This window comes from Mus musculus, chromosome 16 (genome assembly GCF_000001635.26).
Source record: "Mus musculus strain C57BL/6J chromosome 16, GRCm38.p6 C57BL/6J".
NCBI lineage: Eukaryota > Metazoa > Chordata > Mammalia > Rodentia > Muridae > Mus > Mus musculus.
In genome coordinates this window covers 7,039,206-7,051,341 of record NC_000082.6, presented here as the reverse complement: position 1 = coordinate 7,051,341, position 12,136 = coordinate 7,039,206, and the positions used below count along the sequence as shown (strand labels likewise).

The window sequence follows — 12,136 nt, the reverse complement described above, 5'->3', positions numbered from 1 at the left end:
CTTCATTCATTCTTTATGGAAGGGCAACGCTGTCCGTCCCTCAGTGGATCTGATCCGCACGGGCTTGTGCACGCACACAAGCACTCAGACTGCGCACACATCCACACACCATCTCAGAGCTCTGAGGCAGTAAAGTACCAGGCTCTTTTGATTTATGAAGCAGCCTTCACAGCAGCAAGCTAACAGCATGGCCAGCCAGGACCCCACTCCCTGAAATGCCTTTATGAACAGGACAAGGCCCTGCTCGTGAACAAAAGCAGCGGTGTGGCTTATAAATCATTAATACAGATGGAGCCAGGCAGGAACTGTATTCCCTGCTAGCTGAAGAGCTTTGGTTCAAAGAGAGGTTTGGAGGGCTGGAATTGGCTTTGCAGAAACACACTCTATCACTGTCTGTGGGTGTGACCTAGAAGCCTCGAACTTTCTCTTTGAAACCTCTGTAAATCCAAGGTTACTAAGTGTCCTAAAATACAAACCAATAAACCTAAGGAGTTAAGATGAAATCACATGGCTCAGGCCTATAATCCCAGCACTCACAAGGCTGAGGCAGGAGGACTGCCATGCGTTTAAGGTCAGATTGTGTGACATAGTGAGCTTGATACTAGTCTGGTCTAAGGAGGCAGACCTTCACATAGCTAACTAATGTGAAACCAGAATCTGCTTCGGGGAGGAAGGATGCTCAGAACAACCTCATTTCTAACAAGTCTTTTCTTTTAAAGCAAAGTCAAGGGGCACCGTGGTCAGTAGAGCTGTCCAGACAAACAGCCTGGCACAAGCCTCTTACATCAAGTTACACCAGAAGCTTCCAAGGCAGGATGAGGCAGGACAGGCAGCTCACTGCAGAGTAAGGTCTAGGCATGGGGTCTGGAGGAAGAACACTTTGTGACTTGAAACATCAACCACCGAAGTTTTTTGTTCTGAATGTTAAAGAACAAAAGAATGAAAGAAAGAGAGGAGAAAAGGCAGGCAGACAGGAAGGAAGAAACAAAGAGCAGAAGAAAAGAAGGAGGGAAGAAAGGTAGAAAGGCAGGTGAAGCCTAAAATGGACTTGCTGCTACGCAACTATAATCCCAGCACTAAAGAAGCTGAGGCAGGAGGATAGTTGAGTTGGATGCCAGTCTGTATTTCAAAGCAAGACCCTGCCTGGCAAAGAAAATGATAAACAAATCTAGGAAGAAGAAGTAAATATACCAACTCCCTGGAGGCCTGTGTGTAATATTAAAAGAGATAATCCACGTAAATATGCTGAGTCATGTGCTTGCCACCCAGGACTCCATAAACGTTATTGATTATGTCACTATTTTAATTATGCCCTTGTCATCATGGTGCTGAGGATGGCAAAATTGTCTGGTCCCCTCAGTGGACTCACAGTATCTCTTCCTGTTTACAGAAAGGGCTTCCTTTCCCAAAACTGATCCAAAAGAGAAAAAAAGGGGTTGGGGGAGTGAGGCGGGGGAGGCTATAAGGATCATAAAAACAAAGTGTGGGGGAATCCTGAGTTTGACACAGAGACCCCTAGTGGAAAGAACTGAAATTGCACCAACAGGCAAAGACTCCTTTCTCTTCCTGCTTCAACAGCTCCCCCTCTGACTCCTTGGAGAGGAAAGTGTTGAAGTTGGGGGAAAAAAAGAGAGAAGAAAGAGAAAAAGGAAAAACAAATGCATAGCTTTCTGCAGGTTATCTGGATGAGTGAGCCTGTCAGCCCATGTAAGCAGAGGCGATGGATGGCGAAGCCAGCGCAGAGCTGATTGTAGGAGATGCCTTTGTGTTTCCAGAAACTCCAGGAGTGACCCAAATTGAGTCCCTTACACCTTGCTCTTATGTTCCCAGAATAAAAGGGACAAACAATCAGACAGCAGGGGCTCTTCTGCTTCTCGAAGCACCGAGAATGGAATGAACTCCTCTCCTTTAGCTCTCCCTAGCTAGGGCGCTTACTCTGGTATCCAAGTCAGTGATCCAGGGACCCATCCCTGTCAGGGCTCCTCCTGATGGTCCGCGTTCGAGCAGCCACTCACTGCCTTGAAGCCTATTGGAATCCGCATCAGCACGTTCCGAGTCTCCAGCACGGGGCACCACGACATTCTGAATAGAAATAAACGAAGCTCCTGCAGTGTGATTCCGTCAGCTTTTGAGAGTAAATAACTTTGCTGCTGACAGGAGCCGGGTGATTTTTACTTTCCCTCTTCCCGTCAGAGAGCATTAATTGAGCTATGTAGCCATATCACAACCACCAGGGAAAGACCCGAAAGAGGAAGGAAAGCAGAGAACTAAGCAGACAGGATGGATGAGAGACGCAGAGTGGCCCTCGATTGCTGCTGGTACCTATAACCTCAACAGACCATAGGTACACACATAGGTATTCCCATTCAGGAAAATACAAATAGAAGTGGGAAGCTTCCAGGAGCCGGCCCTCTGTTACCTTAAAACAATTCTCTATCTCTTAACGGCTAAGTTAGGATCTGCTTTTTTTCATATCTTCAGTATCTATGGGCTCTTTGCTGCATCTCGAGCCCTGAGTGGTATCCCACTTCACCTCACCAAGAACAATATACAATGGCATTCTAGTCTCGATTTTTTCCGAAGAAGCAATTAAGGTCCAAATCAAGTTAAGTGACTTGCTCAATTCAGTCAGATCAGCTCATGAATAACAGAGTTGGGATTTGGCCTCAGAGCCCGTTCTACACAAGGACAAGAGACACCTGCTTTTTGTAGACTGTTTTTGGAGGGTTGAACACCCAGGCTTCTAAGGCAACATCAGTGTTCGCATGTCATTTGGAAATATTCTCTCCCTGACTAAGATTCCATAATTGCTCCTCATTGTTCCTGAAGTATTCCAGGAGAGGGGCATCATATTTCAGTCCTTATCCTCTCCAAAGAGCTAAGCACTACTTAACCCAGGCTCAGGAAGCAGTTCTCCTAGAAGGAACCCCACAGATGCTTGCTGCTATTTCCAATAAGAAAAATCCCATTCTCCAGGTGAGTGCCAGGCAAACGTCTGCCCCCAAGGAAAAGAAAAGACTCATTAATCCCAAAGTCTCCTTGTATTCTACTCCCGAGCCCAGGGAAATCTGGGCCCTTAAATCCTAAAATTGCCTGTACTTTGTTCCATAGCCACAGAAGAGAAAGAAAAATAGTCATTAAGTCTCTGAAAACACACACTGGCCTTCTGAATTTACCTCATTCGCGCTCTGCTTCCTATTCTGTGTGTACTGAAACAACGCAGAGAAAAAGATCAAAATGAGGTGCAACTGTCTAGCCACTAAGGCCTTGGTGAGCATTAAGGACCACAGCAGCAGCCTTCTGACTCAGTCCATTGTCTCAGAGCCCTCTGTACACTCTAATCATTAAGTACAGGATGTCTTTCCTTTGCTGTCTGCTGCTGTCTGGGCAGAGGGATGGAGAGGTGACATAGAGAGAGATGTAAGTTAATTATATGTGCTTTCTCTCTGCATATTGGACCAGAGGAAGGAAGGAAGGAAGGAAGGAAGGAAGGAAGGAAGGAAGGAAGGAAGGAAGGAAGGAAGGAAGGAAGGAAGGAAGGAAGATGTAATTCTAACCCAGACATGACATAAAACACTCTATGGACCAAGCTGATGTGTGTCTAAATGCAGTATTATAATGATGTTAAGGATGCTAAGACTCTCCCAGAGACAGAAGCTCTAGGCTTTGCTTCCTGAGGGCATCTGTCACCCCGTGGGGGTTCAATAGGCACAGAATGAGCTGAGGGTGGTGGTAGCCAAGGCCTGACATTTCAGCAATGAGGATGATTGAAGTAGGAGGAACCAAAGTTAAAGGCCAGCCTGGGCAACTAAGACCTTGTTTCAGAATAAAATGTAAAAGGAGGCCCGAAGGTTACTGGGAAAGCACTTGCCTAACATGTACTAGGCCTGAGGTTTAACCTCAAATTCACAATAACTGAGACACACACACACACACACACACACACACACACACACACACACACACCATGTGAACTCTATAAACCTAGAATCAGTGGGCAAGTATGAGAGGGAGTGACTGTGGATTTTCATGTATACTGGAAACCATATCACCACTATAATTGGGCAAGGGTACCTGTCTACTTAAATGTAGGCTTATTTCAAAATCTGTAAAGATGTGTCACCTGCTGTAGTTATTAGGTAAAAACAAGGAAGGTGGAGAAAGAATGGGCCATGTTTGTCTTGTTCACATCATATATGTCCCTTGACATGATTACATAGTTGTCAACAGGAGCCTTGGCACCTCTTGTTGAATATGACTCCTTAGCAGTTTGATCAAAGCTCTCCCCTTCCTTACTGTCCCTGTCTTGGGTCCATACCTCACAGGTACCAGGTCACAATTCTGGAATGGCTTTCTTTCCATAGGTTACCTTTCCACCCTGCACCTCATTCAAAATGATGTGAGCCAATCAGACCCATACTCTGCCCTTAGAGAATGACCACTCTGTATTAGACCCATTTCCACTGCTTGATGTCTCTGTGTGTCTAAGTGTGAGATTACCACAGTGTCTGTTGTAGCTGAGAATAATTCTGTGTGTGTGTGTGTGTGTGTGTGTGTGTGTGTGTGTGTGTGTGTGTGTGTGTGTGTGATGCGTGCTTGCTGGTACATGTGCATATGTGCACATGAAGGTCAGAAGACAACCTATTTCACTCCTCCGACGCTGCCCGTATTTTCTTTGGAGTTGGGGGTCTTTCCTTGGCTTGGAACTGTCCTGGAAAGCTAACTTAGTTGACTAGAAAGACAAAAGGATCCTCTTATCCCTGCCTTCAGAGTGCTGTAGTTTTTAGACATGTGCCAACAAACCTGCTTGGTCCCTCCCTCCAGCAGGGCTGGGTACTGAGCACAAAACACGTGCAAGGCCAACACATGACCACTTACACTGTCACCTCCCCCACAGGGTTCTTGCTCCTTCTTTACCCCTAGGCTGAATTTCTGGCTTTTCCTCTCAGGTCAGAAGAACAATCAGGTCTCCAGAGCCTCCTGAGCCTCCTTCTCCTCTCCTACCCCATGCTCCCTAATCTGAAGCTATTTTCTGGGTTCATCTCTATCCACATTCATTCTTTTACTGGAGCCTCGGCTGCACAACAGCATGGACACTATGTAACATTCTAAAATAGCGACAACACTTGGAAACAATTTTCATAGAAACAAGTGACTATACTTCCGCTGAACATTACACTCAAGTGGAGGGTGGTGACTACTCTCTTTCCTTGATCTAAGATTCTAACCCACATACTTATCTATTCCTCTCTGTTCTGAACAGCTACACTCAATATACATCCGCCCTGAGGCATTGTGGGTAAAATCCAGGAAAAGGCTGAAAGACCCCAACTATCTCACTGCAAAGCTAAGATGATGCTCTGGACACTGTCAAACACTTGTTAAATACAAGAAATGTGGATCTGCAGTAGAGGAATCTAAAGCAGAGGCTCCAGGCAGTAGACTGAAATCGTCTTTTGCTCTTTCTCAGCCAATAGCAAACAATCATGGCTGCAATATCCTAGGAAGAACAGCGACAACTTCCCAAGCCACGCCAGGAGTCTGCACATTTCCTCCATCGTCGATTTCTTATCCTTATTAAGGGCTTGGGCACTGAATTTGAGATCCCTGGGTAAGCCATTTCCTAATAGTTTCCAGCTATAAGAACAGACCGTGTGACCACTGCCCATTTCCCCAACTTACTTGCACTCAGCGTGGTAAAAGAGCCAAGGCCCTTCTAAGCTATTATGCTTAAGAGCTGACCCCATAGAGCCAGGAAAGGCAAGTGACATCAGGGTGACAGCCACAGACCAGAGCTCAGCCCTGCAGGACTCTCTCCAGCAGCACTGGAAACAGGCAACTTTATTGATGAACGGAACTTTCTATGTTTGTCTTAATTGAATTAAGCAGCACACTGGGACACCTCTCCGTGTCCATTAAAGAAGTCTCTGCAGATGGGACAATTATGTCCATGTCTGCCAGCCCTGCCTCTTTCTCAGGATGATACCCCATGCCCATCACCAGCCCCCTTAGGCACAGATGTGCCAACCTGATTTTGTTTACTGCGCCGCAAAGTCTTTCTCTTCCAGAAGACCATGATTTGCCTGATAAACTACACTGCTTTTTACCAGCCAGTATGAATAAACAAGCATTATGTTTTCTCTTGGGGCAGGGAGCTTGGCGAAATGAATCAGAAACCCCTAAAAAACAATTGTCTACCCTCAGCACATCAGCTACCGGACAATCACTCAAAGGGCAGCTGTAAGGAAAACAGATGGTGTGTGAGCACTAATGATCCAGGCTTTCTCCATTCCCAGCTCAGGCAGAGCTGCTGGCTTGCATGTTCTGACACACAACCTACCACGAAATGGCAGACAGAGAGGGATGGCACGGAAGACTCCTGTCTGTGGACAGGCAGACGCGTTATGTTTTCCACAAATGACGGTTGCTTTAAGTGGCTTTAAGGAAGTGGCAATCTAGATAACCCTGCAGCCAACCAAGTTCATGACATCTTTCTCTCCACGGAGGTGAGGCAAAGAAGCAGCCCAGTCCAGTGGACACTGGGCCTCACCCTGTTCAGAACGGTGACACGTACTTTCTTTCTTTCCTTAGAAAAGGCCAGAAAAAAAAAATCCCAGCAGGGTTCGTTAATCAAACAATTTATAGCAGACAATATCTGAAGACAGAGGCAGGCAGACATCTCATGGCAAACAGCTAGGCAAGCCTGCAGATATGCTCATTCTAGCCACTTAGATCCCTTTAAACAATTCAGACATGAAGATAATCTATCCTAATTCTCTTCTGCATTATTGACACTATTGACTACCCCCAATCCACAGCACTAACTAATAAATCAGTATGGGATTAGCCAAGAAGAAAAAAATGTGATAAAGTGTCATTTGTGCCCTCCGTAAATCATCGGATGGAGAGACGCAAGGGGACTCGCTGCAATGAGAATTGAACTTTCCTACGCAGTCATAATGGTTATGCCTTACCTAATGTGTCCCAAATTTATAAGCTCATCTGATGCATAGAGGCCGGCCCCCCACAACTCCACTGCCATCCAACCTCTGTGAGAGAGCCCTTCTACCCCAGTGAGTTTCCACACTGAGCAGCACTTTCTAATTAAAGACAGAAAGGGCTGATGTGCGGGTTTCAGTTCAATTGCTTTCGATCTGAAGGTGTCCACCATGAGCAATGGCTTCATTTACCAGGAATTACCCTTTGTACAAACCACTTCACTATTTAAAACAAAGCTCATGTATCACCATTAGGTTGGGAAAAATGACCCATCGTTGGGTATTGACAGTGGTGTGGGCCACTTCAGAGCCCCCTTCTCCTCCCCTCTTTAATGTGGATTTTAAGTATTTGACTCATTGTTAAATTTGGGCTGATTAAAAGGTTGGGAGTGAACAGTCTTTGACAGATTAGAAGGCTTCATGGAACAGACCCGAAGGAAGATACTGAGGGTGGGTCGGGAACAGGGAGCAGTAAGTTCCTATGCTACTGGGTTTCCTTAGGAAGTCCTAACTCTGTGAAATACAGCTCTGGAGGCCTCGTGCTTGAAGTGTGCATCAGAAAACAAACTGTAGTGTCTGCCTATCCTGCTTGTGGTCTCAGCATTCCATCCCAAGAAATGGGTATCTGGTGTTTGTTCCCCACACTTAGGAGATTTTATAGTGCGTGTGTGTATGTGCCCTGTGTCTGTGGTGTGCACGAGTGGATGTCGTGTGTGAGCATGCACTGTTTTCTATTAAGCAAACAAAATATATTTACCTTTGATCTCACTGATAATAAGCTCCAAATGTGGAACCAGAATTCAGAATTTTCTCTCAAAGCAAGAATGTGTAAATGTGTACCCAGGCAGGAACTATGGAAAGGTTCTGCACTGGGAGTATATATAAGCTGGAAGACCAGTTGTGGGAAGATGTCACCATCAAAGCAGCCAAAGAAAAGGGCCACCATGGTGCATGGAGACATGAAGCTGAAGCACGTGCTTTCAGCCTTTCTTCAGGCCTTCACCCTTTCTATTAGAAGTGGGCTACAGCCATAAACCCATGCATCATGCTGCCAGTGCTTAAGCGTGCATGTGTGTGTCGATGTGCATACATGGCAATGATGTCATTATCAGCTGGAGTATCTAGATGCCAAAAGGGCTACCCAGCTTTATCCCACCTCACAGTTCCCAACTATTGTTAATAGCTTGGATGTTAGGAAAGGAGGAGGAGGAGGAGGAAGGAGAGGGGGAAGAAGGAGAGGGGGGGGAGGGAGAGGGGGAGGAGGGAGAGGAAGGAGACAGACAAGAGAAAAGGAAGAAAAAGAAGAAATCGTAAACTTCAGGAAAATATCTATTTAAAGGGGAGTTACAAAAAATGTAAATAAATGACACAGAATAAATCAAATAATGCAAATACCAAAGATGCCACCTCACTGGTCTGAATAAATAATATATTTGTAGCAAAGAGTTTGCACTGCTTTTCCCTTGAACATTCAGTTTCTGTACCAAGACTGAGGCATCCTAATTGATTTTTGTTGTTAGTAGTTGTCTTAAGGACAAATCTGAGAGAGTTTAGGAAGGAGGAAAAGATGTTAATACCAAGGCCAAAGAAAGCATATAACCAAACCATACAGTCATTTCCTTGTGTTCTGAATAGGACTTAGTCCCTGCACCAAACTCATTCCAAGATAAGGTACTTCAGTGAACACCAGTTGTCCCTAACGCATGAGACCGTGTATGGTGTTAAAAACATGACGAGAAATGTTCGCAAATAAGAAAGGAAGATTTTAATTATTTTCTTATATAACTGGTGATTAGGATAACAGAGATTTGTGATGTATGCCATTTTCTACACACAAAATTAAATGCTTCCAATGAAGGTATTGCTAATCATAAGTGAAACCTGATTTGTCTATTTGATCCATAGGCTTTGAAAATACCATTGAGCTCTCTGTTCATCAAATGTGGATATGTAATACTAGCTATAGATTAATAGCAGAAAAGGGTATAGTGATCCCATACTGACAGATGATGTGCAGTGTGCACTGGTATGTGCCCCATGTGGATTAAAGGGACTGAATTCTCTCTAAATCAGCCAACTGTCTGAACTGCTAACTGAAAACAATAACACAAGACCCTGACATTGAATCAAGGCATCAAAAGGCTAGCAGAGATGACCCCAAGGCACCAGCCTCTGATAGTGAGAGAGACACTGGCTAAAAACCTTGATTATAAACAGGACAATCAAAAATAAATGTCTGTCTTATACTTCCATAAGAGACATACCTCTGTCATTTATACTTGTTCTGACCCCGTGACCTGCTGTTTTGTTACAACCACTTTCACAAACGGAACACACCCGTGAGCTCACTTCAAAGCCCATCTCCATCTACCTTCCTGGGGAGCCATGCTGTTGATTTAGCTACCTTTAAATATTTGTTATGGCTGTCAATGCTTTCTGTGTGAGGCTGCCTTTCCATAGCAGGTGAATTCTGTAGTGGGAACCTTGGACCTAGATGTTACACCCATCCTTTTCACAACCAGAGTGGCATCTTGCTCAAAGTCACTATCTTCCTCCCTACGTTCTCCTTAAATGAACAAACCAGTTTAATGACGAAGGCGCAAATACAAATTAATTAAAACACATACGTACCGGAAACGCAGGAGGCATCGAGAGTACCCATAGCATTCTACGTGTTAGATAACACCATTGCAATTGATTCACAAAGATGAAAGGCATAAATATAGGATAAAAAAGCTCTGATTATTCTAATAATTTGATTCAGTCCGATTGAGGTTTAGCAACTGAAGCAATGCTTACTGGGATGTTCTTGTGGTGGGTAACTGATGGAAACACACAGGCACTTGACACACATTCACAGCTGAGGCAAAGAAATGGCAGAGGCTGGTGAATCATATATTATCAATACATTCCTAAGAGAAGGTTCCTGGTATGATTTACTAAACAGGAAACAAAATAAAACAAATACTTACAAGAATAAACCAATTTATTGGCACAATGCTATTTAAAAGACTGTTCTCAAGAGAGAGAGAGAGAGAGAGAGAGAGAGAGATAGAGAGAGAGAGAGAGAGAGAGAGAGAGAGACTAGCCTCAGTAAATGTGTGGAAGAAACATTGGTTTTTTTTCTGGAGGCAACCAAACTGATAACAAATTACCCAAATGTTCAAACTAGAACCCCGGCATTTTATGAAGACATATATTCCTGTAGCACAGATTGGAGTTGGACACTTTGGAGGAAAAGGGGCCCTCTCAATTTTCGCAAAGGAGTTTGGTTAACACATACACATTAACCAAGCATACCCTTGAAGTGAATTCATAGAAAGGCAGGCAAAAGGATTACCCCAGTGAGAACTTCACAGGACAGGACACAGGCCCTTGGGAGTCAGATCTTGGATTCTCAGCAGCAGACAAAACCCAGCTAATCTTGTCACCTCACAGCCACAGACCCCGCCCCATGACACAGCTGGCCTGCCTCCCCGAAGGGCAGTGCTAGACAGTTTCCAAAGCCCAGGGGTAGTGAGTTAGGCAGATGCCTTTCTAGTAAGAGGCAAGGAGACCCAATGAAGCCTAGAGCAGATACACAGAGCAAGAACCGGATCCAAAAAAGTCGCAGATGTGCACTGATTGGGAATGTAGCCAACAGACGTGCCTAGTGAGACCACTGCCAGGGAGGGGACAGGTTTGGGGTGCAGAAACAAGGAGAAAGGCAAACAAAACCATGGCCAGTCAAGACAACCTCTGACCGTGTTCACCCAATGGTGGGGAGTTTCTTTTTTTTTTAAACAGGGGGTATCAAGCTCCAGAAATCCCAATTTTCTGATTCTTATGGACTGACTAGATGGATAGATAAGCACAGACAAACTCTCTCTCTCTCTCTCTCTCTCTCTCTCTCTCTCTCTCTCTCTCTCTCTCTCACTCTCACTCTGTTTCAATCATTAAAACAGCTGAATTAAAAGTATAAGCATCTAGATGTCTTCGCAGAGCCCCCAAACTCTCTCAGCATCATAGGGATCTCCCCTCCCTTCCCCTCTGGGACTTCTGACATGAGAAAAGATGCTCACAAGAAGAAAACAGTTTTTCATTTTCAAATTCCCGGTCCCTTAGGTTGGAAATCAGTGTTCACAAAGTATTCAGACAGGTGAATTATAATAGCATCTTGGCTTATCGGAAAACCAGAGGCTCCCACCCAAACCCATCTCTTCCCAATTCTTGAGCCCCCCAACCCAGGCCCCCCTAACGCTCAGTCCACTGAAGCAGTACCCAGTCTGGGTAAGCTGAGACGAAGCTGCCACCACCGAGAAAGAGCCGCGCGTCTTACCTGCTGTAAGTACATAAAAGTCAAGGCACAGGAGAGCTGGGGACACATGCCCACGTTGGGGAGTGCCACGCAGGTGGCCCCCGTCAGAGGATGCTGCATCGCGATTCCCGGGTGACCGCAGAGCGAGAGCGGAGACGCTCACATACAATCTACAATCGCGTTGCTTTTTTTTTTTCTTTTTTCTTTTTTTTTTTTTAAACCCTCTTGCCTGGTCGCTACAGCTTTCCCCCCCCCCCCCTTTTTTAATTTTTGCCGATTATCTAACTCACACAGCAGTGGATGTCCCTCTTGCTCTCTCTCTTCCTCTTTCGTCTCTCTCTTTCTCCCTCCCCTCCACGGCACCCCAAGAGAGTCCCTCCTCCCTGGCTCTCCTCGCCCTCGGGTTTGCTAGTACCCAGCTTTCATCAGCCTTCAACTAAAGACTCTTGGAGAGGCAGGGAAGTAGTGTGTTGGTTCCCTCGGCTTATTGGGCCTGTTATTGGAGCGCTCTTAAAGTGGAAGGTGCCCCTCACCCCACCCCACTACCCCCTAAAGGTGACAAGAATGGTCAAAGTCGCCTTCTATGAAAGACAGGGGGTTAAGATGCTCTGATAGAGATGCTAGAGAGGAAACAGGGAGAGATGGAGTAGGGAGGGGGAGGAGGAGAAAGAAGGGGGGAAGGAGAGAAAGGAAGAGGAGAGGGGAAATGGGGAGGGGGAGGGAGAGGGGTAGGAGGAGAGAGAGAGAGAGAGAGAGAGAGAGAGAGAGAGAGAGAGAGAGAGAGAGAGAGAGAGAGAGAGAGAGAGAGAGAGAGAGAGAGAGAGAGAGAAATTGATTTTGA

The 12,136-nt window shown here is 45.4% G+C and overlaps 1 protein-coding gene across 38 annotated transcripts in view; it reads right to left on the bottom strand.

Annotated features, from left to right (window-relative positions):
* Rbfox1 (RNA binding protein, fox-1 homolog (C. elegans) 1) overlaps positions 1–12,136 on the bottom strand; it is a 1,527,688-nt gene that overhangs the window by 361,139 nt on the left and 1,154,413 nt on the right. For 4 of the 38 annotated variants that reach the window (XM_030249125.1, XM_017316992.2, XM_017316999.2 and 1 more), the window contains exon 1: positions 11,317–12,093. The exons of 31 other annotated variants lie outside the window; for them this stretch is intronic. In XM_030249125.1, the coding sequence (XP_030104985.1) occupies positions 11,317–11,415 (99 nt within the window). In that variant the 5' untranslated portion in view covers positions 11,416–12,093. Of the gene's footprint in view, positions 1–11,316; positions 12,094–12,136 lie in introns of those variants that run through there. 3 more of the 38 variants (NM_001359729.1, NM_001359728.1, NM_001359726.1) reach the window with 1 other exon arrangement.